The following is a 27,091-nucleotide window of genomic DNA, read 5'->3' on the forward strand; positions in this document are numbered from 1 at the left end:
TGTTAAAAGTAATATTTTAACAAATATAATATTTGAAAGTAATATTTGAAACAGTCAGCCTAAAAGTAATTGATAAATAACTGAAGTACGTAAATAAAAGTAATGGATAAATAGCTAATAGTAATAGATAAACAGTTGAAATTATTAGCTTAAAGTAATGGATAAATAGCTGAAATAATTAGCTAAAGGTGATGGATAAATGGTTAAATATAAATATGAACTATTTTGTGGTGTTCCTAACATACGCTTTAATAGACAATACTTGAACATGACGGATGTGGTCAATGAAGGGGTACTTATCAGGGTACGTCAGACAAAATAAAAGTTGGGAACCATTAAAATAAATAAACAACTCAAATAATCCAGAAAACGATACAGACGAAAGCAGTTGTCTGACAATTGTACTTTTGCCTCAGAGCCAGAGGGGTCAAAAAACATACACCCTTGAAGACTGTTTTCCCTTGTCACTCCTCCTGGTTCAGCCAGCAGTCAGTGTCCATATTGCCTGGGGAGCTGCACTACCTGATAAGCGAAGGTAGAGGCTCCCTGACACATCTGTCTGCTTGATGAGCCAAGTGTCAAAGCCCCCCAAAGTGCTGGATGGAGTGCATCAATAAACGACTTTAATCCCCTCCTGGGGCCAATGTCCTCCTACTAATAAGGGATCGTCTTACACCACTGGCAGCGAGGAGGGAGGTAAAAGTGGCTTGGCACGGGCCTCAGCACGGGTACGTACAGTACGCAGGGAATAGTCTGTACACAGGTAACAGCCTGTAAATCACACGCGCCTGCTGTTGGCTTAATTGCTGGATTATATCGGTGTTTTGTTTCCTCTTCCTTCTCACTTTCCCTGCCTCCTTTGCCCTCTGTCCTTCTATTTTCTCTTCAAAGTACACGGCTGTTTGTCATCTCTCTTTCTCTATCTAACACCACTTCTGTTTTGGTATTTCAGCCTCTTTTCTCCACCTCCGCTATATATCCAACTCTGCCCCAGACAGTCTCACTTGCCAGACAGAAGAGGAGAAGCAGAGGGATGGGCAACATTGGCTGCGCTGAAGGACGTGTGGGTTGCTAGCATCCGCAGGGAAAGATCCAATGAGTGTTCTAGTCAGAGTGACCCTAATTAACCACATATTATCTGCAGGCTGTGCGGAGGATTAAGGCCCTCAGCTCTGGACCTTGCAGGCCCGGAGACCCAAAGACTGTGTCCGCTAAAGCCCACTTCATATTCTGCCTCAAAGCAAAGACACAGAGAAGAGGGGGCGTGAGGCGAACCACAGAGAGAGCAGATAGCTCGGAGCATAGCTGGACCTTTCTGTAATGAGCAAATAAACACGGGCATCCCAACTGCTAGGTGCACCTGCAGGAGGAATACGCAGCCACCCTTTTTTGGCACCCTCGCAGAGAGGAAGACATGTTTTAGCTTCGTCTGTCAAATCCTGAATATATATCCATCCCTCCCGCCCAGGTGGTGCTTGAGCAAACTGAAGTTTCTGTCGGAGGACGGGATCATCATTCTATTGAGAGATAATGAGCTCATTTTCTCGTTCGACATTAGAACACCCAGGAATGAACACTTCGCCATGTTTACAGGTCGTCAGACACGCGACATGCCGCCACATTAAACCAGTGTCTATTGTCAACTAGGCAATGCAATCTGGGAACTGCACAAAAAACCCTCATTGACGCAACATAATAAGCGGCACCCACAGGCAGCCAGAGACTCTGATTTCTGTAGAAAGCACTTTAGCAGCAGCTGTGACATACCTCATTTCAGATGAAACACAAGCCAATACCAACAACGTGATTAAACAGAAGATTAACTGACACCAACCAGCCGACTGCTGAAAAAAACCTCCCAAAAAATCCCAACCCAAAGGTTATAGCTCTTAAAATGCGTTGTTTCTTAAAGTGGAATGTGTTATTACAAGAGTTAAGAGCTGCAAGTGGATATAGTATATTTAACATTAGCATAAAACCAAACTACTGTATAGAATAGTGCAGTGTTCACAGTTCAAGCATTTACAGGGCTTTCATGAATTATTACGGGGGAAATCTATCCTCCGCTAACCCCGGAGTGCAGCTGCTATTCTGAGCCCCTGCAACATTTCCTGTGGTTCCACACTGTAATTCAAGCTGCAAGTCCTGGTTTCAGGGCCCATGCTGTCACTTACCCCGGTCGGTGTCGTAGAGGTAGACGAACTTCTGCCACTTGTAGTGAGAGAGCAGGCTGAGGACGGCACCGCGGAGGGCGGGGCGCATCTGGATGACAAACTGCACCTCGTTGTCGGTGGGGTAGCTGGGCGTGACAAAGGAGGTGTGCAGCGCTCCGCAGAACGACGTCAAGGTGTTCATGGACTTCTTGTCGTAGAATCCGAAGATGGCGTACACTCCGCGGGAGAACTGGGAGCAGACTGCGGGGCCAGAGGAGGACAAGAGGACACACGCGTTAGGACGTCAGAAGAATATGCACATTCACAAACGTGTGCCTCATCACTTCAGGCAGTAACAGATCAATTGGGTTGTTTGACCCACCACTAATAGCCAATTAAGGGTATATGTCACTCTAAACGACCCCCCAAAGACATTTGACAAAGTCCTGTAAAAATATGAATAATGATACAGATTCTGTTTATTATAATAATTACACAGCCCAAGGTGATAAAAATGAAATAGTTGCCAATTAATTTTCTCACTAATTGATCTTCTATTACTCTTTGATGAGAGACTTCCTGATTGAAATGAATGGCCTACTACTCAGCCTGTAAAATAACCCGAATGATGACATCAGGGTTATCCGGGCTTGGTTATGGACTATGGACACACCACACTCTGCCTCTGCTGCTTTGACCGTTTCCCAATACTTTATATGACTTTGTATTATTACCAAATAACTGGAGTGCTCGTTAAATTGAGAAAATAATCATTGGAGTCATCAATAATGACGTTGCAGCTCCAAATGGAACCCAACCCCCCCAGTGATCACAATATAAAATCCTATTTACACCTGGTATTAACGTTCATTATCTGCATACGGATAACCTATCTGAATGAGAGAAATGTACGTTTATACACATTGCACAAAGAGACAGCACGCATTGCATCAGAAGGTGAGCAGATCTGGTAATAGAGGACCGCATAGTGACAGGATGTCAGCAAACATCCCGCAGCTGTAAATGCAAGCGGTACAGTGTGTGCTTGTTTGTTTTGGTGGCAAAGCGGCAGCCAATGGATAGGAAAAAAGCCACGGCGTTCACCGAAAGGTCTCCAGCTCCCACCAGAAGCTCCCCGCCGGTGATCGCTCCGTTCCCTCGTCCACAGCGAACGACTCACTGCAGCATTCTAAGCAGCAGCTGTGAGCTGCCCGTCACCGCTTCTGTTGCCTCCTACGAAAGGAGCTGAAAAAGACAGCTCTTTCTGCCTCGAGTGCAAAGTGAATGCAGCTTCACTTGCCGCGACCTTGAAGCCACAGCGTTTGTGTTTGTCGGTGCCACGATGTCACTAACAGCTACACACCTGAGCGGTAGCTTTGCATGGTTACAGGGTAAACAAATAGAGATCACATTTTAAGGCAAGATTGACCCCCCACTTCTGAAGAGAAAGACAAAAAACACACACACCCTGTCAACAATCTACAGACTGTTCAGTGAAAATGAGTTTCTGAGGCGACTAGAGGAAGAAGAAAATAAACAGTTGCACCATCATTTGAATGTTTTCACTTGAACAAATCTATAACAACCACTTCAGGGAATGAACATCTCAGTAATACAATAATGTTTTTTTCTCCATCTTTCTGTTATTGTGTGCGTCTGATGACATTTCCTGAGAGGCAAAAAAAACTTTTCCCTTTGTTTGTGTATTCATCACGCTCTCTAGTGGGACGACTTCCAGTCAGTCAGAAGCCATTAATGTGTAAACTAACAGTCAGAGCTACAGGTGCGTTCTGCTTTCCCACCCTATCATGAATGGCTGCTCACTTATTCTGATTGACTCTCAAGTGCTCCCGCTGGCTAATCAGGCATTCTTAACATCCGTAAACACTTTGGATATTCCAGCACGGCGGTTGGATTACAGGAGGAAAGGCAGTCATTACCTATCTCATGCAATTGCTGTGTTGAATATTTGTTTCCGATTGGCTGACGGGTATTCGTTCAATTGTTAAAGGATGCGATGCATCAGACATAGCTAACAGGCTCTTGTCTAAACAAGGCTCTAAATGACGAGTTTCAGCACTCAACAAGGTTATCCATGCTGAACTGGACACGTTGGGCGAGATTGAAACCATAACTGTACGCACACAATAACTTTGTTACAGTGCGACAGTATGTGCGAACCTTTCAGGCACTCAAGAGGACAACATGGCGGTGCTCATGTATACGGCTCTTAAGCACAATTGCTGTGAGTATGGGACATCTAGTCACTGGTGGGATTTGCCTCATCCTTTTTAATTCTATTCCCTCCCTATCTGTCCTGGTACAGACACCTCTCCCAAGGTATAAGCAACCATTCTCAGCAACACACACACACAGACACACACACAAGCATGCCCACATGCACGCCAGGATGCAGACATACAAACAGGCACATACACACACACACACACACACACACACACACACACACACACACACACACACACACACACACACACACACACACACAACACTGCTTCTTGATAAGTGAATCAACAGATGGACAGCGGTATTGTGGGCAAGTGCTGCAGGGTGAGTGGTGCAATCTCCCTCACTGAATGGGAGGCGGTAGGAGCTGCAGTCCTCGTTGAGGCCCAGTTTTCTCTGCACTCCCTCTTAATTTGGGCCAGTTCTGACACAGAACCTATCCCAGGGGACCAGATGTGGCAGCCTCTTTCTTTCTGCTCAGCTGTCCTCTGCTTATTAGGTTGAGCTGAGAGCAAGCCCGAGCTTCGGTAACAGATACGTCCCCCGTAACCTCCCTCTTGCCCCCGTTAGATGTCAAGTGTCTCGATGCTGCACCCTTTTCGGGGTTGCCGCGGGAAGGTTCGCACGTTGCAGGGATCCCATGAGCTGTGCCATCTAGAGTGATCCGAGCCAGCAGGTATGGTCTCCCATGGCGGTGAGGTTTTACGAGGATGTTCTAGACTAAGAATGACCTGTTCTGTTTTGGGGGCACACATTGGCCAGTCTCCCTGCACCAGATCTGCCAGCATCCTATACCAGCTCTGGCCCTCAGAAACAAGGCATCCTGCCACAGGAACTGCACACCGTCGGCACCTCCAACTTCTGCAGGGTCTGTCAAGCTGCAAGCTGTGCTGTGCAGAAACCTCGTTTTCTCACTGTTAATCACTACCGGCACATTTCCTTAGTCAGAGGCGAACACGCCACGCCACACGGTGAGGCAGCGTGGGTTCATGAGGCGTTTATATACTGTGGCATGCAGGTGACAGTAAACCTGAGCTCCAGGAACCTTCTGGTGGAACAAGCAGCGCTGTCCATCGTGATTGATAAAGCAAATGTCTCCTCACATCGGTAGAAATTACCCTCACTTTTTTTACGACCATCACTTTCTCAAACTGCTGAGGGAAAATAGTGAAAAACAATTAGCTGTTTCACTCAGTGCTGGTGGAGAAAAACAAAAGGAGTGTTGGCTCTTATCACCAACAGCCGGGATCACCTGTGAGGAATGAGCTAGCGGGTTGTTGTTTTTTGCGACTCCGTCTTTTTTAAATCACATACTTCTGCATCACATTGTAACTTTCTAATTGATCTACTTTTATGTAACAAGCTGGACCAATTTCATACCTCGTTAATTTGTGGCGCATGTATATTTCTTACTCTTTTGAATTTTAGTAAACTGTTCTTTCAGTCAAGGGTGAATAACAAGACAGCAGAACAAATGAGCAGACTATATACACTGGGAAGTGTATTAATAGGAAATAGAAAGGGGGAAAAAAAGCAATCAATAGGAACATATTGACCTAGAGGAATTTAATGTTTCTTTGCCGTGAAAGAGAGAGTGAATTGCATCAAGATTTCAGCTGAATAAGTTCTATAAAACAAAACAAAAAACGCACATAGTTTTAACACAAAGGACTGGTTGCATCTTTCTGAACCTTTGCATATTGAGCTCCCTATTATCTGCAATTCTTTCGAGCCAAACTCGGAACTTAAACTTGTTTTTAGAAAGATTCCACAGACTGTATGGAAAGAGCTGTATATGTATGTATTCCTACACTCAGAGATGTGTCTCCATGCAGTACTGATCCCCCCTCTTCCTTCAACGCCTCACTGTCTCTCTCCACTCTCCTCACCACTCTATTTGACCTCTCCTTTTGCCTCAGCCATCTGGTCATCCCCCAAAGCATACATCCTCTTCAAGCGTGGCAGTATCTCTCTCCACCTGAGTGCCTCTCTCTTTCCCCTCTCACATTGTTTCCCACATAATATCGTCCCGCTCCACCAGCGGAGCAGAGATTGGTGATGGACTTGGGTTGAAAAAAATAAATAAAATTGCACAGTACAGCCAGGAGAGAGAGAGAGAGAGAGCAGCTGTGGAGAAATGCATCGTCCTCATCTCTCTCAGTAATTAAATTAAAGTTAAATAAATGTCCTGTAGGTGGAAATAAGACGACCGGACTCCAACTCTGACGAAATAACACATCAGTTAATATAATTTGATGATTCTGCGAGTGTCACCTTGAATTTCAATAATGCTAATTTACTCACAAGTCCTCAGACAACCATGTGCATCTACACTGAGCCATTAGAGGAGCTTGCTTGGGGACAGAGTGGTAAACAACACAAGGAAAATTCCCTCTCATCTGCTCCTTCTCCGACTCTTTTTCCCTTTTTTTTTGTTTTCTTCCTCTGCAGCTAACCGTGCCTCCTCCTCCTCCTCCTCCTCCTCCTCCTCCTCCTCTTCCCCCTTCCTGCTGCAGGGGACCATGCATCCCATCTCCAGTTCACTGGTCAAACACACACAGTGTGCCGCCCTCATTCCCTTCTATAATCAGGACACTCGGCAGTGCTACGGGGATGTTACATTTCTGATGCATCGCTTGAGATGACTGGCCTGGAATGCTAGTTCAGAGGGATATGTGGTGTCCTGCAGGCATGCTGAGCTAATTCATATTAAAAAAAAAAGAAGAAGAAACATTTTCACTCAAAGTATTTGGAATGCTCTTTCGCGGCCCATGAGCCAGAGCTTTGCACAGCCTTGGGAAGGGGGGGCTGGGAACAGTAAATGTCAACGAAGATTGTGTCTCTTTAGCTGTTTGCCTCGTCCTTTTCCGCAAAAACCCACATTCTCTTTCTGGCTCCGTTGTTTCTCCTCTCAGCCACGTGTCCTCCATTTTCCCTGAGTCTCGGCCTCCTTCTCCTCCTGGTCCTCGTAACTTCTCTCGCTTCCTCCCTCCTCTCGCTTCCTCCCTCCCTGCCCCCTTTCCCAGCTTCCCCAGCCTACATCAGGACCAGCCTGTCTTGCTCTGAAGAAGGGATGCTGTCACTGGGAGATAGCTCATAAGTGCCCTGGGGGATTGCATCAGCTCTTGTCATATAGAGATGTGAAGTGCTTCAAACTGTTAACTCAAATGGCAGACCTAGATTCGAGAGCGACTCAACTGCAATGTTGCCGTGAGACGTTAAAAGGAAGCTGTTACTAGTCCTGCTCCATCAACATCCTCTTTAAATCACCTACTGGGTTGAATGACATCGACTCACACATTATGGAACGAGAAGAACAAAAACGCACTTATACTAACAGTAAATGTATCCAGTGGCTGACATTAGAGCAGGGCCACTGTTTATTTAGATATTATTGTTAATCGATGTTGGATTCATGTTATTGTTAAACAAAAACAATCTGTTTCCATTCAGACTGTAATTGAACTAAATACGTCGTTTTACAGAATGCACGTACAGTATAACATGATTTTTAGATGTGATGCAGAACAGTGGAACAGAGTTCATTGTAATACTCCCATTTGACAATTTTGTAGGTGATCTTTTTGCCTATATTTGTCATATTTTGATACAGTATATTGATATTTGAAAATATTCCTATTAATATATCATTTTTGGAGCATTTCATGCCTTAATCAAATAGTGGTAGTATGCAAGGAAGTAAGGAAGAGAGCTACAGAGGTCCCCAGCTGGACTTAAACCAGGGAAGATGCAGTTCATGGTCTTCTTCTTCAACTTCAGCTTCAACTAAGCCATGGAGGGCCCTGTATTACTGTAACAGCTGTGTCATAGCACTAACTGTCGTAGGCTACGAAACAAAATATAAATTTTTTGACAACTAGTAGAGCTACGGAGCAGTTCTGCTGTCGGCGCATTTGCCACTGGTTTCCCACTGATTCCTTGTGTCATTAGTGGGCCGAGAAACACAGCGACGCACAAGCAAAATGCAGTGAAGAAGACAATAAACAAGGATGTACGAACTCTCCTGCCCTGTGCTCGTCCATGGCAGTTTAAGAAGCCACTGTGCTAACAACCTCATGCTGTTTGGCTTTGAAAAACACAAAGTACAAGCAATCCACTGGTGAGTTCAGACGTGCACCTGTGTGTGTGTGTGTGTCTTCATGCATGTGCTTGTGTGTTTGTCTGAGTGTATGATGGATGATCGGGGGTAAGGAGCTCTGTCACTTGGGCTGGTTAGCATGGAGCTCACCCACGAAGAGATAAGCATCTCCACATACTAAAGACAGCTTTCTAACTTGCTTTACTCCTGCAGTCAATTGTCCTCCTCTCATATGTTTTTAGCTCTATTAGTTTAACCTTTACATTTTGTAACTGAATAAACTCATAGATTAATATATTATGCTGTGGTCATGTAAAGCTGGAACAGAGCATGCATAGATTTACCAACAGAAAATGGATGTGTACATTTTATTGCATCTATCTGGTGAATACAACTGCAGTGTGACACTGCCTTCTCTGCTAGATACATTAGTAAAAGTCACAAAAAAAGGGTTACTGGCCAGTAACTTTAATGGCTCGAATTAGTGTGTCTCTACGAAAGAGGGGGCTGCCTGTAATGCTGGCAGACTCTACACAAACAGGAACATATAAATGTTTTGTTTCTCCACTGGAGAGCAGGGCAACTATTAGAAGAAACATGATCTTATTCCAACATGGCAATCGTATGTGGGAATAACAAGTATATTTTTCCAAAAGATATATGGAAATGTTTGAATGTCAAAACAAGTGGAAGTCATTTTTTGTTGCTCTTATTTTTAGAATAACAAATGAAGAGCAGAGCAGAGCAACTTTAAAATATGACAGGAGTCATTTCTATGAACAAGCAAACCCAAATTGTATCCACTGAGCAAAACTGCATGAGTTAAGCATGTGTTAGCATGGTGATTGATTTTAATTGAGCTCAAGTTAGAATATTTACTTTGGTTTGTGTGAAACTGATCACAGTATATTCCAAAAGAAAAGAATGTTCACAGAGCTGTATGGTTACTACGTACCTAGTCGAATATCCTTTGAGAAGGAATTAATGGAAATTGTATGAAAGTATCAAATTAAAATTTCCCTTTTTTTCTATTTTTTTTTTTTTAATCCTCTCTGAGCTCGTTGCAGAGGGGTGAATCCAACTGAGAAGGACATTATGGAAATCTGTGTGAAAGCGTAAAATTCTCACTCTGGTTAGCATGATTTACATTCTCTTTGAAGCTTCAAGAATTGGACCTAAAAGGCATCCATAGGGGGAAAAAAGTATCCCATACCATGCTGCACCTGGAAGGCTCATATACTACAACCCCAGTCAGTCCTGATGGGATGTGAGCAGACGTCTGATCTGTTAGCAAGAAAGACTGAGATATGAATTATGTGTTATGATTCTGTCCGTCAAATCTATTCCAAAGTAATCCGAGGGAGGATTACTGATGCAAACTTGAATTGGCTGCTTTTTAAATGACACAATATACCAATAAAACATCATTTTTTAAAGATATTTTTGAGATGTGACTTAATAGGATGGCCAAAAAAGAGATACTAATAAAATCAACCAGGACTCTATGGCAGGTGAAAGACTGTCGAGAAATGACTCCTTAAAACGAAGGATTGATAGAGATATGTACTGTTATTTTCAACACTTTAATGCTAGAATATTTTATGTTAAACATTGTATTTATACTTTCATAACATGTTTCTTTCCAACAGAGATCTTATAAGGCTTAAATCAGGATTGCTCCGCGGCATAAATTCTCATCTGGCCAATAGACGTTTTGGTAAAAGCACTTTATAATTATAGCTATAAGCACAAATAATTATTCATTATGCGTTATAAAAATAACCATAACAGATTATAAAGCATTTCATAGTGACATAAGGTCAAGTATCATAATACTTCATAATTGCTGTAATACATTATTATGTATTAATAATGCATAAGTGGTCATTGTTTGCATTGTTTAAATAAAATCTATGCAAGAACAACCCAATTCATTTCTACTTTACTTCAAGCAAACAATGAGCACTTTGAGTAAATTATAATCCCATTAAAACGCATTATAACAGTAATGTAATGAGTTGTAAAATTATTATTATGTATAATAAGTATGGGAATCGTAATACACTATGATCCTTGCAACAACAACAAAATGTCAGTGAGTGACCAGCACTCAAAGTATGATACTTGACCTCATAAGTCATTGTGTTGTGATTTTTGTTATAAAGCATTACGGTTATTTATGAGTGTATGTAACTATAATTATACAGTACTATGAGCAGATTATAATGCATTTCACGTATGTTTAGAATGCATCATAGACAAGTGTTTTCATTACATTCTGTATACATAGTTAAAAATTCAAAGTATTATTGCTGGTCTCCGTTCAAAACCCGACACATTGTAGGTTCGGCTGTTGCAAATTACTATGCATTAAATGCCTTGAAGACGAGAAACTGATCCGGAGTCGCTGAGGTCAGGTGTGGCCTACAAGCATGTACTTGTCCATCACTGGAGTTCATCAGCTTTTTTCTCTTCCCTCTCATGTTTTTCCTCTGCAGCCCTACGACCAGCAGCCCCCTCTCCTCCCCACCTGCCATCTTGATGATGTAGTCCTGTACTTTTGAGAGTGGCTGGTGAGCAACCCTCAAGGGAGTCGATGACTCTCAACTCGTTCTGGCAGATATTTTCACCTTCAAGGTCTGACCCTCCTGCTTCTGTTTGATCACAGAGCAACACGCGGGGGCTGAGAATACTCTGCGGGTCAAACAGACCATACATGCCGCCGTATAGCTCCCTTCAATGCATATCAAATGTCCAATATGTTCAAACTCGGTCGGATGGGACTCCACGTACATGCAGAAGTCTCACTTTGCCCTCGTGCGCTGCATTTTATTTCCTCGACACATGCAATGAAGGACCATCGATGCGAGCAGATAACAGACCTAAACCCTCGGCCCTCGCTTCACCTCGAGAGCCGTTCTCCGGCATTCCCCGGCCCATCTCGTTGAACAAATAACAAGCCCTTCTCCGACAGGCTCTTGCAGTCCACCATTTGCTGCAATGCAGAGGCGAGAGGAGCGCTAGAGGACTTGTCTTATCCTTTCAAAGATGATCACTCCTCTCACCTTCAGGAAGCTGTCACCGCAGCACACAGCTGCTGAACACTGACCCTTTGAGTGTGCCTGTGTGCATTTTTTTTTTTAAGGAGGATTCAGCAGAGTATGAAACATGGAAGGCTTATGATATTCAGTAATTGGATTTCCAAGAAAGCTGGTGACAAAGTCCCTCACACACCACTAATCCTCCCGATCAGGACTGCAGGCCTAAAGCGTGCTCTTCTTCGCAGATGAATATGGAGGGAAGAAGGGAAGGGAAGAGGATGGAGCATGAAAGCGAGGAAGAACACGGGGACCGCGGACGCAGAGGGGTGTGGATTGCACCTCCGTGCCATGAGCGAGTCTAGTTAGAGGAAGGGTTCCCGACACGGCAAACATTCGAACTATCGCCGTCAGAAGTGGTCAGGGGCTCTGCCTTCACAACAAACAAGGGGAGATTAGCTCTGCTGAATCACAGGAAACAGTTCACTTTTAGGACTCCGTGACAGATGCCTGCAATAAAACAGGACACACGGAGGACACTCTCAGCCATATCAACGAGATTAAAGGGATAGTTTAAGACGACGCCCCTGACTGATTGGACTGGACTACGGCGGAGCTCGGCTCGCCTGGGTGAAGATGTGTGGAGATATTTCAGGTATAGACCCGGCTGACTTGTTTTGAATCCAATTGTACACATCAGGAGAAATAACTGGCAGCTGAAACCCTCTCTGGCTCCGTACTTTGGATGATTGAGAAAGAAAAACAAAACAAAGAAACAAGCGGAGTAAACTTCGTCTGGCAGGCGCATATATTTTCCCGTCACTGTCAAAACGCCGGATTGCTTTTCCTGCCCTACATCAATTCTATCTGTTCTGCAGTCTTGCTTGCTAAACTAGTTTCTGTTTGTCATTCTCTCTTTTCCTAATCTGCAAGACGAGGAGTCTTGAAATGTCTATATTCCGGTTAGGGTGCGAACCGTCTGAGCCGTAATGCTTCCTGACTGGTTGTTTCAGTCCTTTAGGAGGATTTCTGATCCGTGTTTCCCCGTGTAAAGCTTATGTGCACATGCAAGGCCAAGTGTGTGCCGCACAGGGCCACCAAGAGAGGATGACAATCTGCCACTCTCACGAGCTCCACTTCCAGCGCATGTAAACTAAGCCTTTGCCCCCCGGTTGTCGCTAATCAAATTACATGTCACATTTCATATCCGATGTCGATGAAACAAACCGAGCCGAGTCACGGAGGCGTTTGCATTGTGAAGCTTGATTATTACCTCTCCCGGATCAGTCTCTCCCAGCTCTTTGCCTTCTTCTGCGGAGAATAATAGAATAAGTAAACGAGGACGGGACACGGGGACCAGTTGTTTAACCTTGAAGACGTCACTTAAAGAATTCCCTCTCCTTCTCAGCCTCAATCCAGGCTTTGTTAAGTACGTAGAGTCCAGCACCACTTTTCATCTTATTAGTGCCCTTGCTGTGATGACGCTTCGTCCCTGAATGATAATGCTGGAGGTGGTGGTGGGGAGAAAGTGAGTGAGCTGCAATCCTATATATGTGCCCGGGCCCTGGCATATAAACCCTTGAATATGCCTCACTCACCTTACTTTTTTCAAGCAAATTTTCCCACAAAAACCAATAAAGATTCTCAGCGAGGGGATTTAGAGCCATTTCATATAGTCGCTTGGAGAGAGAGCGAGGAGAGCAAGACGTTTTCTCATATTAGATGAAAAGATGGATTCTCCGTGGACCTTTCATTGTCTGGCTATGTGCTAGGCACTAACTCCAATAAGAGAAAACACAGTCCAACTCGGTGCCTGTGTGATATCTCGTCTGATATGTTCACTGCGCTGCGATGTGTTCAAGTTAGAACAAGTCTGCGGTTTAACGGTATCAGTCTAATGACAGCATGATGAAGACACACTGGAATGGACGGGTTCTGCGTGGCAGGCTGATCAAAGCAAATGAACTTCTAAGCTAGAGCGATAAAGTTGCCATAAAATAATGAAAAAAATATATATTTTTCATTTAACGGTGGCACTAAAATTATATTTACAATGTGTTGATCACACAGGATAATCCACAGGTTAAACTGTCTTCAGTGAAACAGCCAAAGAAATAGTCCCTATAAAAATATTTAAGTGGAAGCCATGGCTTATCACAACTCAGCTTTTATTTTTCGTAGCTCTGGGCCTTTGGTTCAATGGGTTATGGCTGCTTTTGTGTCAGACGACCATAGAGTTGTAAACAAGCCGGTAGCTTTTGCAGGAGTAGCTATAACTTCTTTTGGAGGAAAAAAACAAAAGGGAAGTCCAAAACTAAAGTTGTAATAAACCGTTGTTTATTAAGAGCATGTTTTCTGGGTTATTCAGACTATAATAAACATCCTATTCACGTCCATCTTATTTGGGTGGAGGCGGGAGGAGGCTCGATACCTCTGGTGGAAAGTGAGAGGGTTCACTGACACAAGATGGTGTTATACACGTTTAATTTTTTTAATTAAACCTGCATCTTGTGCCAATCCCATTGTTTCCCATAACATGGCTGCTCCACACTTCTGCAATAGGAAACTCTTCTTCATTACACCTATATATTCAAATTGTGTTACAGGGAGTCCTAGGGCTACAAAGCTTAACTCGGAGACAAACCCCTGAAATTGGGAGTGAAATGTTCACTGACGTTTCACAAACTTTGGCCACTCGAGAGCAATTTCCAAACTTAAGCTTCTTTATGCATAAAAGACCTAAAGTCTATCCCCTTACAGCTCAGGGATGGGACTTGGTAAAGCAGCAGCAGCAGCACTACAATGTGCGAGGGGGAAAAAACATTGCACAAAGACGAGCCTTCTCGGTGCCCTTGGCATACTTAAGAAAGGTATGTTATTCAATCTAGCTGCCCATTTCCACTAGACAGAGCAAGGTGCTATTTCACACATATTGCACGCTCCTTTCTCGTAAGTTCATTTTAAACTGGACATCTTGCTTCCGGCCACTGTCCACTTCACAGACTTCTGTCTGCTGTTGAAGGTGTACAGCTCATCGACGGCTGCGTAGTTAAAATCCCACACAGCATATATTCTCACTATAGAAGGCAGGTAGTCGGAGAGAGGAGGGAGAGATGTGCTGTGCTGTGTTTTTCTTCCAATCCAGTTTACATCACACACGGGCATACACAAACACAGTGGTTGGTCACTTCATCGCTCCATCTCCAGCACTGTGGCTCTCTCTCCTCCACCATTCCCTCCTCTCGTAAACATAGCTAAGCCAGTGAACTCTCCCAAGTCCCTTTTCATCATATTCTAGCACTGTCAGGGCTGCAAAGGGCACCGGCATCTGAGAGGAGCTTTCCATTGAGGCCCTCTGGAATGGATTCACTCCAAACGGCCTTTTCATTCTGCAGCTGCGATGGATTAGCTCTGTCATGGGTCCAGATGGGGGTTTTTGCCTTTCCTGATCAGCACGCCACGCCGGGGGGGGGGGAATAAATCCACGCCACGGAGATAAAGATGGGAGGAAATATAAAATTAAGGGACAGGAATCGCGCCGGCGGCTACCCAATGGTCGATGATGGAACACTTCAATATTTCATCACACGGTCATGCATGGACACGCAAACACGGACATTGGCCTGGGAGCAACCGCCCACAGGTTTTATGTATCCATGTGTGAAATGGCAAGAGCCACACAACAGTACTCTCCGAATTAACCATTGGAGGGGGGAAACAGAGGAGGGTCATGGTCGAGCGAGCACATCATGTTCACTTAATTCTCACTCATGGGGATAGTGAGCACTGAAGACAGGAGGACCCGCGGTACGACGCGTGTAAAGTAAAGACAACCCCGCTGCGTCACAATCAAACCGTTCTCTCGCACACACCTACTAAAAAGTCTTCTTGATCTAAGTTGGGAAAAAGCAAACGGCTTCCGCCTCCTTGGTGATGGTCCGAGCAGGCGGATGAGTCAAAGCATCTCGGAGCTTCGTACCCCGACGACAACCGAATAATTCCACGCCTGTTACTCGCGGCCGTTTGACTCTCATTCTACTCTTTACGGCATTCATGCAGATTCGATTAAACGTGTGCGCTCGGTGTGAATCAGTGAGCAATCAGAAACGCATTGGCGCTTGTTACGGTGACAACACAGATAAAATGATTTGAGTGGCGTGGGTTCGCTCCTCGGGCCCGCCAGGAGACATTTCTGCCTCGGTGTCATCCGCAGTTCATTCCAACACATCAACAGATCCTGCTCCGACATCGCTGAGGTCTTCAATCTGCGACTGCAATCACAGTCGCAGTAATTGCCTACAAACCCCCCCCCCCCTTTCCCTTGTTTCCAGATGTGTTGGTCTGCATTATGTCACCGCACAAGATGCGTTTAATATTAACCGCAGAGGCTAACCATGGCACGGCACGCCTTATTTGCATCTCTGTATCACTGCGAGGAATATGCTAATATCTTCCCTTTTCTTCCTCCTCTCCTTCAGCTTGTATGCTAGAGTGCCCGTACACTAGTTTCACAAGGTTATGATGCTCCAGTGGCCCGGCGACTGTGAACTGTCACAAGCAATCAGTTATGATGGAAGCCCTTGTTTCTGCACAGACATGCAGCTCTGGCGGGGCTCTGCTAGCGACTGCCTCTTTTGAAGCGGGCCAGAAACGTGCGGAACGGTCTGCTCAGTCGGCAGACGGAGAGCTGGGAGCTGGAAGCCCCGTCGCACTGTGATCCAATATTTACTAGTTGGGAGAGTACATGGTGACACTCCCTGTTGATGTTTGGTATTCATCACAACACCGCCCCGATGTCCTGATATTTTTTTGGAGCGTCTTTAGTGCAAAATCATCCTATGCCACACACACACACACACACACACACACACACACACACACACACACACACACACACACACACACACACACACACACACACACACACGGAGAGGGGAACCGAACAATAAACAGCTGATAACGCCGTCCGAGTGGGCCGACAAGATTAGACAGCACATAGGTGCCAATTAATGCTTTTCTCTGAGCTCCTCCGAAATAATAAAAAGGCTCAAAAGTATTTTCCTTCATAAGCTGTCTGACCTTGGATAGGACAATGCAGTCAGCATCTCCTATTGCACACGACTTCAGAGTTTCTTTTGGACCCAGTGAAGCCAGGCCAATGCAGCAACTTCCGATGAGGCGCGATGCGGATGTGCTATTCCGGCTCAAGTAGGGGATTACTGATTCAGTGATTACGTGTATTGTAGAGGAGTCTAGTGAATGACCAATAGCTAGCTGAGTGTGACTGCAATGGCTGCGGGAACATCGCTGTAATGGGCTTTGTGGGACAGATTAAATACATATAAAAAGGAGGAATATAGAAATGAGAAAGACAGAGAGAGGGGGAGGGGGGTGTACAAGTAAAAGAAATGCTGTCTGCAATGTAAGAGATCTTTACAGGAGTTTTTTTTTAAATGGTCTTCCTTTTCTTCTTCTTTCCTCCATCCCTGCCTTTTCACAACTGGCTCATAAGGGTAAATGCCATTTCCAAATAAAAAAAAATAATCTCTGCCACAAACGACGCGCTCCACTCTCCTTGAGAGGTTTTTGCTCATTGAGAAAACAAAAATGGTAAACAGCCATCACATGGAACTGAGCTGCTGGCAGACATATCCCTGATGCACCTGAGATGAATAGTTCACAATGGCAGCTTGCCCCCCCCCCCCCCCCCCCCCGGTCCATTTGACTTAAAATGCACCACATGTGCAGGGTTCTTTTTTCTTATCGTAAACCTTTTTTTTTTTTTTCCTCACACGGAACAGAGCAGCGAATGTGTCTAATGCACCACTAGGACTGTGTGCGGTCCCTCGTGGTGTGTTTATCGGTTGCTTCGCGTACGGTCAGCCAGCTCCTCCTGCTCATCACAACGCGGCGCTGATAGCATCTTCAATAAGGGAACACAGACTTGGCCTGTCATTGTTGACTTATAGTTCAGAAAACCACCCTATCATTTGAACAGTGGTGAACAGATGTGCGGAGCAAAGATGGGCTGTCATGTTGCATCATGTCTGCAGTCAACGCCTTCGTGGGTCTGCCATGAAGCTCACACATGGGTCAGCGGTGCACAAATTATTCTTATACATTCTTGGTGGGTTCATGGTAACATCCAGGTTGTAATTGCTCAGCTGTGGCAGAAATCGTTTTTATAGTTCTGGAAATGTTATTGTCAACAAAAATCTATTTAAATATTAAAGCTTTACGAGTAATCACGTAACATCCCTGAAACATGTAAAGCATTTCTGGCGGTCCCAGAATTACTGTAGTGTTCATGTATTATATATCAAACGCATCAGTTACCATGTGAATACAGCAGTATGAATGGAAATTCTATGTTGGCTGCATGTTTGAAATAACCGCATGCTGCACGGTTATGATATTTTTCAGGGTGCCATGACAGTCCATTCATAATCATTTCCCCTTAATTCCTCTTCTCGCTCGCAATAGATCACATTTGCCCTGGGAAATGAAGCAGATAGATAAAGGAAAACCATAAGATATCCAAAAGAATCCAACATCCACACAGAACACAAACGACTGATAACTGTCATGTACATCTGTGATGTGATTTACTCATCTTCCAAGATCAGAAAACCTGTCCCTCCACCAGATTCCTTTTTACATTCCATAGCTGCTGTAGCCCAGTGTTTGTTAAAGATATATGGAGATTTGAAGCCACCACAGCAGCGAGGGAGGAAAGCTGTTGTTTTATCAAACAACATCTGCCAGCATCATTGATTCCAAGACAAATAGCACTCCGACAGCAACACTTCTCCTCAGGTTGGGTTTAAGAGGATCTTTTGATATTCTGATTAAAAATTCATTGTGTTGAATCTGCCTCGGAGTGTGTTTTATGTTTTTTAGTCTGAATCTCATTGCGGCTTCAGCTGTGTGCCTGACTGTAGAATAAATAAATAAAAATACAGAGGAGGGCATCTCATGGCCAGAAAATTAGGTCAAAATAATGTTCCATTTCGGAGGTTTGGCCTTTTGAGTTCTTCCAGCCTTTTATGTGTTTGCTGTATGAAAAAAGAAAAGAAGCTTTAACCTCATATGACCACCACAAACAGTACCAGTGTACTAGTTACGCCAGCAGGACTTGAAGAACATGTAGGATAGGTTATTGGTATTTCATCAGTGCTAAATTTCAGCAAGACTGCAGATGCAATTATTGTAGCACTTGTAGCAACAAGAAAGATTCAATTTTTAATATTTAGTCATAATGTTCCTAAAAAAATAATGATAATAACTCTGCCAGACATTTTTAAGCTTGAGTCAGATCATAACGTGACTGCATCTGACAGAAACTCCACCCCCTCTCTGCCTCATCCTTTTTTCTTTTCTTTTTTTTTAATCTGAGCCACACTGTCAGTCACCCCCTTCTGCTGACGTCCCGCTCCCCTCTCAGAGGCATTGCTGTTCCCAGAGCACGTATCCTCATCCGGGGCCGTTACTGTGCCACTCATCTGACCGAGGGCCCCGGATCCAGCTCCCTCGGAGACCGCCTGGCCTGCTGGCCTCCGGATCGCGCCATTACATTACACCGCGTGTTTCTCTCAGAGGCTTTTGCACAGTCATGGTGCTTATCAAATACGCTCGTCTACTCTTCGCATTTCACACAAATCCTAGCCTTTTCGAAAACAGTATCTCCTAAAAAATAAATAAAAAAGGGACGCAGGGGGGTGAGCCGGCAATATTTTTTACCATGACCTTTACTTTGGATGAATGATGGAGTGTGTCAAGGGAGCTTCAGTACAAAACAGGGCAATTTACTCAGTAAGAAATGTGAAGAGGGAGACAGCTATGTGTCTGTCCACGCATGTGTGACTGCATCCGCCTACAGTGTCTGTGTGCGTGGCTCTGTGCATATGTGCACACACACACACATGCATATGCATATGCACAAGCCTGTGCGTCCATAAACAAACCTCCATCTGTGCCTCCAACACAGCTGGACTGTGATGGCGTGCCCCGGCACAACCCCCATAGCCCGGAGATCTCTCTCTCGCTCTCACACACACACACACACATACACACAGTCATACACTTGTGCACACACATACTCTCTATAAAAGCAACATCTGAAACCTCCTTTATTCAAATTCTAGTTTCTTCATCTTGCTTTCTCTTACTGCGGTCTTCGTCTCTATCCTCCCACTACTGCGTTTCACCAACTCTTAACCAGCTCCTGCTGCCATGTTTCCCCGGTCACACCTTTCAAGCTGAGTTACAGCCTGCAAGGACAAGAAGTGTAGCGCTACTACAATCACCTGAGGAACTTCTGTCGACCATAGCCTGTATCTGTCAGGCCGTGCGCTGCGGAAATATGCCTGCCTGTCGCATTGTTTGCCATCCATTTGCACCGACACCACCACCAACAACTGCCCCAAAAGCTATACACAGAACGATCCACGCGAAGATTTGGTAAGGGCCCTTTCGTTTGTGCTTCGCAACATATGCCATTTGCCACATGTGCTCAGTCATAGTGCGGGGCCAACGGTGTAAAGAGACCGTTGGTGTTTCTGGCCCACATGTGCGGAGCTAGCACTCTCCGGGTAGGCGTAAAGGTCAGTGAAAAAAGATGCTTCTAAGAATGAGTTGTGTCTAGACAAAAAAACAAAAAAATATGCTTGTGCACAGTTTATGATAACCCTATTCAATTTAAATGAACTCTAATGGGCTCCACACACTTTCTGATCCTGATACTGTCCTGATATTGCTCACAGATTATCACCATTGATGGTCCTGCATCACGTGGAATTAAACATCCGCTTAGAACGAGAGACACACACATCATGTGCGATAATTCATTTTTTCTGCACACTGCTTAAGGCAGCATGAACGTCTCCAAACGATAAGTCCGTAAGTCCGCTGCTATTAACTTGAAGCAGTGTTTAAGGAATAGTTTGACATTTTGGGCAAAACACGCAGCGTTCCTGCCAAGAGACAGAAGAGAAGATTGAGACCTCTCTCTATTGACTGTACGTTAAATATGAAGCTACAGCCTGCAGCAGGTTAGCCTGGATTAGCATAAAGACTGGAAACAGGGGGAAACCGCTGGCCTGGCTCTAATACACCTACCAGCACCTCTAAAGGTCATGAATTAACATGATATACTTTGTTCATTTAATAAAAAAAACAAAGTGTAAAAACAACAATTTGTTGCCTTACTGGGGTTATACACCGGACTATTTCTTGACTGGGACCAGTAACTCCCTGGTGTCCCGATTGATTGCCTGGCAGCTAAGAAATAATTTGTACCACTTGTAGAATGGTGTCTTTAAAAACACTTTTTTTCTATGGATTTAAGAAATGAGATCTAACACGTTAAGAAGTGAGCCTTAGCTGTGCTGGCAGATTCTGTCACCTTTCTAGCTACCAGGCTAGCTGTTTCTCCCTGTGCCCAGCCTTTGTGCTAAGCTAGGCTAACAGGAGGCTGGCTCCAGCTTCATCTTTACCATGCAGACATGAGAGTGGTATCAATCTCCGAAGTCTACCTCTCGGCAAGAAAGCGAATATGCCCATCTCCTAAAATGTAATACCATTCCTTTAACTGCACCTTGTCTCTAAATACAATAAGATGAATCGCAGCTCACAGTCACTCTGCTCTCTCTCTCTCTCTTGTCCCTCCTCTTTCTCGCCTTTAAGAAATGACGAAACGCGAATCACAGTGACTCTTGTTTCATCTTATTTTCTCCACACTCTCTGAGCAAAGCGGTCTTGCCTACAGTAGCTAACAGCGGTGGGAGACGGTGGCTGAACTGTGCTGCCAAAGCAGCATCTGCTACTGCCAGGACTTAAGGACCTGGAGGATTGGATAGAAGAGGGGTAGGCACATGTAAAAAGGCTGGCAGAAGGGACACAGACCATTAGCTTAATGACAGAATGAGGAATGAGGAATGGGGAGATGAGATTCAAAAGCCAACCATTGCAAAATTTGCCTTTTACAGGAATCAAGGTGAATAATCCAACAAATAGCGTATAAAAGCAGAGGCGGAGGGGGGGGGGGGGCTTGATGTTTTCTTCGCCTCAGGTAAAGGGAAGAAGAAGAAGAAGAAGAAGTAAAAACAGGAGGGAAAAGGATGGCAGTGTCATTAAGTTGGCTAGCCGTGACCATCAGGAACATTAATGCTGTCGACTCTGCTTTCTTCAAACCGGTAGCCTTTGCTTTGAACTCCTCCCGTCTTCTCGGTGAGCGTACCTGACTCCTAGTTTCCGTAGCTATTATGGACCCAGCGCTGGTAATTACACATTTCACAATTGCTGATGTCACTTCAAAGCAACAACAGCATTGCCACCGAAAGCACACACATCAAGCCTCTGCAGTACAAAGCTGAGCCTTAAGGATTACTGAAGCCACACATTGTTTTGCTGCCGGCCACTAATTCAATTAATGGCACAAGGTTTTTAAAACTGACTTGAAAGAAGCGGTCCTGACGCGAGGCTGTGCCTTCATCACACCTAAAGGTTTTCCGTGTTTTGTTTCTAAAAACAAAAATACAGTCCAGCCCGTTTAATTTGAACCACCGTATGCACGTCCTCTTGTTCCTCTGCCTCTGTTATATTACTTTTTTTTAAAGGATGTTCGGCACATGAGGAGGAGTGATCTACACGATGAGTCAGAGCAGAGGGCTGTGGCAGTATCTGTCCCGGAGTAAAGAGAGAATGCACACTAAAGCAGAACGTCAGCTTCAGGAGGAGGGGAGTCCGGACAAGACCAAACAAATGCTGTCATTTCTACCACTCTGCAAGGCCTGAGGCAGCCACAACTCACATTGATCAAAGCGATGAAGCTAGCCTCGAAATAGATTTATTCCCCAAACCTCCATAAATGCAATTTTTGTAATAAAAATAAATAAATGAAATAGAGCTTAGTTCAGATTGCACGATCATAAAATAGACTTGTGCTACTGCTGACAAAGGTCTAAGTCAACCACAGGGGGCTATTGATGACGAAGGAAATTTGAATGTCCGCTAAACAATTGTGACAGCTTGCAGAACAAACAACAGCGCTGACAAATATAAAATACAAAACTCACCAGAGGCGGAGCCTCAAAGACCTGGAAGTCAGCAGATAAGTGATATCTAATAACCGTCATCTCTATTTTGTTCACTACATCAGTGGAGACAATCTGAGGTGCTTATGGACTGTTGTGAGCTCAGCAGGAGCTGTCTGCGGTTTGAGCGCTCAGCTTGACAAGAGTCTCAGGGCACTACCTTGAAAAAAAGTCTCTGATCAAACATTACACAAATCAGATGTGAAAGAAACCCGCACATCAGACTGTTTTAAGAGCTGTCTTTGCTCGAGTTTGTTGATTACTTTACAATTACAATAAGTAGAGGGCTTTTCGTTTGTTAATAATAAATTGTCTTCTTGTATAATGCAGCAGACTGAAGATTCAACACTAAAGAGAAATTTCAAGCAGCGCAGATTATTTATACGCACATCAAAGCAAAAACGATGCTCTCGCCAAACATTACGATGACATTTGACAATCGCTCTCCTATTTTTGCAACAGTGAGCGCTAAATTTCCTTTCAGCATTGGATACTTTGCGCCATTGAAAGCTCACAGTTCTCTCGCATCGGAAGTTCAAGGCAGTCCTGAGACGGAGCTCTTGATGGAGACGCTAAGACGTGGCAGCGAGAAACAAGAAACGGGGCCACGGCTCCCACAGGAGCCCCTTCCTCTCACTAAAGCTCTGTCTGCCCCGGACTTTAATTAGATTCTGATATCAACCCTTTTCCTACTATGCTTCCCTTCCTCTTCAACATGCGTGAAATTGCACGGCACTATCTATTATTTATTCACTCTCTTTTGCTTATTGTTTCTTATGGGTGCCTTCGTTAGGGCCCTTGCAGCTCTGCTGCCTGTGATATGATGCTCTGCTTTATCTCCCTTGCTGCTCAGACCCACCTCCTCTGCAGGTCTGAGCCCAACTCATTTGCTGGCATTGGTTGGGGAGCTATGGATTTTTTTACCCCCCCCCCCCCCCCCCCCCCCCCCACCCCACCCTTTCACCCAATGACAGCACGGTGAGGTGCTATGAGGGCTGGGTGCTAATGAGCTGACTCTGCAATGCTGGGGGAGATGCTCTGTAACACAGGGGGAGTCAGAGGGGCCATTATGACCGTGCCACACAGGGTTTAGAGGGACTCAAACCGCGCCAGTCAGACAGAGCCGCCTGTCTTCAGAGTCGGCTATTTGGCCAAACCGAACCCGTCATTTGAAATGACATCACAAAATGGCATTCTCGGCTCTATCTCTTCCGCTTCATGTCCAATCTGTTACCGCCGATTTCAAGAAACTGAAAGCCAATGGGGGTGTTGGGAGGGGGGGGGGGGGGGGGGGGGGGGGTGATTTGTTGGAATCCGCCACTGCACCAGTTGCATCATGGGCTGGACCATAAGCACATAATAGCACCCATGGAGAGGGGAATCATGTGTTATATATAATGGATACTTTACCAGTTTGGAATATTGGATCATTTATGTGGTGAAAATGAAGGATATTTATAAAACACTTGTCAAGTTATAAAATAAACGTCCAACTTTGCTCCATAACACATGACCACTTCTCCAGCGCTGAGTCCTTGACACAGGGTTTGTGTAATCGGTTGCATTCTCACGGCCGGCTTGTCTATATGCCAAAGGAACTTATTTTACAATGTGGAATTCATGTATTTGTAATATATCAGCTCTGAACAACTAGAGACAGCCACAAACGCTGTGAACGTGGTTCCCAACCACATTCTGTCTGTAAAATGTTTATATATGTGTGAAAGTAAATATACATTTCTAAAAAGAAAAAAGGATGTATGCATTTCGTGATAAAGCCCATGATAACAAATTACTATGGGAAGAACACTGTGTACATCAGACAAATCTGTATTTGTAAATTCCCACTGGGACTTTATTTGAGAGAGTGAAGTGAGGCGAACTGGACTGCCTCCCCTGGATTGAGATGCCTCTATAAGCTCCATATGGATGAGTTTGACATAAATGATTCTGCTCGCTCCGCTGTGGACATAAGCGTGTGTGTGTGTGTGTGCGTGGGGGTGGGTGGGGGGGTTGGACATGACGGAAATAGAAGCACACACTTACACGCATGGGTGACTGCAAAGCTGTTGGACGACTCGAGGTTGTCCACATTGTAGTTGAGGTGGAAAGGCTTCTCCGTGGTGTTTTGGTTGGTGTTGTAGAGTTGGACAGCGAACCTGAACGCGCTGTGCTCCTGCACCGTGGACCGCATGAACAGTCCCCCTAAAAAAAAGAGATGAAAACCAAGATCACACCATGGCATCTTTTCAAGACTCGTGTCAGTGTAACACCTCATTTCATTCAGTGAGGAAGAACTCCATCCGTCCCACTGCAACGGAGAAGGAGGCTGACTGGTATTAGAAAGAATAACTATATCGTGCATTTTATTTTTTTTTGACCAGTGCGCCTGTCTGCAACTCTTCAAATCCCGTCTTCCTCTCCTTATTATCATTATATCTTTCAGCCAACGATTACAATGACACAGACAACACACTACGGGAGGCTTTCATCTGTAGTTTTACAGAATCAGCGGTTTTAACATCGCAGCATACGTGAAATCAAGTTAGTCTATATCATTGCGCAGAGCTCCGCGCTCCGTGCACGTCTCCCCGGAATCAAGCTGCAACCTTTTGTGCACACAAAACCCCACAGTCTGCATCCCTTTCATTTAAACACACAAAAGACACTTACCGATATTTATCTGATTGGGAAATCCTGCACACGATCTGTCACAGAGCCACAGTAGCAACAACAAAACCACTCGTTGTGCCATTTTTTTTCTCCGAACCGATCTGTTCAACTCCTCAAAAGGATCTGTCTGAGCAAATTCATATGTTCTGGATGGGAGCCGGGCGCGATGGAAATCCAGTGGAAAGATGATGGTCGCTCACAGTGCACCAATTAGGTTCATTGAGGTGCAGCCCAGCTGCAGAGCATTTTTTTTTTGCAACTAAGAGAGGGAGAGAGAACGAGAGAGAGAGAGAGAGAGGGAGAGAGAAGGGGGCGCGAGAGAGGGGAGGGGTGGGCTGGTGTAGGGGGGGGGGGGGGGGTTGCTGCTGATCTGAACTCCGATTGGACCCGTAGCGGCGGGCCAATGTTGGTCAAAGTTGATCTGACGTTAAATACAAAATAAAAAAGCGTCAGCCCGCAAGATGACGAAGGTTTTGGACTAAGCGCGGCACTAGTCAATATTAGCCTTCTGCTGGTGGAATCAATGGCAACGCTGCGATCTCAGGTGGACGGTGATCCCGAATGAGCCGCGCGTGCAGCTGCTGCGCATCTCAAGAGGCGCGAGGAGGGAGAGAGCTGCGGTTATTTCCCCCACAGAGAGAAACGTTGTGTCCATGTCGCGTCTTTTCCCCTTTAAATGCTATATTAGCGTTAGAAAGGGGCAAAGAAATAAGCGACGAGAAGAGGAAAAGTTCCTCGCAAACACGCGCAGACACGCACGTGAGGCTGGAATGGATGTGGAGGACACGGAGCCAACAGAACTGTCTGTGGTCCTGAAAACATTCTGGCTCACTGTATTTAGTTTATTCTTTTTTTTTTCCTCACCGGAAACACGTTTAGCCTTCTGTGGAGGTTTGACCATAACAAAGTGAGCGATATCTCTCAGTCTGGTTTTGTTTACCTCTAGTTTTACCCCGTCTCTAATGAAACATCTATCATTCCCGCGATTCTGCCTAAGAGGGAACAATTAAGGGATTACCGGCCCATTTATCACCATCGCTTTGAAAATGGAGTTTTTAATTGCATTGGAAAATGTCTCAGCCTTTAGCTATTGATACTGCAGTGCACTAAGTTGCCTTTTAACATAAGACAGACTGTGTCAAAAACTTTTTCTAAATATGCGTACAGTGAGCTGAACCCAAGGAGAAATGAAACACTAGGATAGCCGCGTGGTGAGGGCTCTGCTACATTGCTGCAGCTGATCAGGCGTCAGTGACAGACACAGGGAGGAATATCCACGTGTGTTGTGTTTAATGAAGTAGACAACACCTTGTTTAAGATCTGAGAGATGAGGATGATGAGTTGGATCATTTTTTTTCCATTTATATGATTAACACAAGTTTAACTGGCATCATGTGTTTGAATGTGGTGCTAATCATTCATGGCAGTCACGTAATGGTATGATCTTAGTGGTGCGGGGGGGGTGTGACATCCCATTGATTCTCTGCTCTCCACATCCTTCGTGTCAGAGTGGTAGGACGCCGGCTGCCTGACCTTAATGGCTGAAGTCATAATGACCAATGACAAACTGTGACTGTCACCACATAACACCTCGGTCTGCAACGCTGCAGGTTGTTTCAGTTTAATAACAAGAGGCCACCTGTGATGTTGGTTTGCTAAAACGTTGTCTAGAACAATTAATTTACAGCAGACCAAAGGAGCCATTTAATTGGTCATTTACAGTGCATGCTGGTGCTCAGTGTGAATCGAGTTAATCACGCAGCATTTCAAACAAAACCCGTAAAGACA

General features: G+C 44.8%; 1 protein-coding gene across 1 annotated transcript in view; it reads right to left on the reverse strand.

Annotated features, from left to right (window-relative positions):
• LOC306702384 (glutamate receptor 3-like) overlaps positions 1 to 25,385 on the reverse strand; it is a gene marked incomplete at its 5' end in the record, with an annotated part of 75,099 nt that extends 49,714 nt beyond the window's left edge. The window contains 3 exons of the mRNA XM_079167993.1: positions 2,175 to 2,414; positions 24,677 to 24,835; positions 25,304 to 25,385. Coding sequence (XP_079024119.1) covers positions 2,175 to 2,414; positions 24,677 to 24,835; positions 25,304 to 25,385 — 481 coding nt within the window. The remainder of the gene's footprint in view (positions 1 to 2,174; positions 2,415 to 24,676; positions 24,836 to 25,303) is intronic.
• Positions 25,386 to 27,091: the final 1,706 nt, after the last annotated feature.

The sequence above is a fragment of the Pholis gunnellus genome (genome assembly GCF_910591455.1).
Source record: "Pholis gunnellus genome assembly, chromosome: 10".
NCBI lineage: Eukaryota > Metazoa > Chordata > Actinopteri > Perciformes > Pholidae > Pholis > Pholis gunnellus.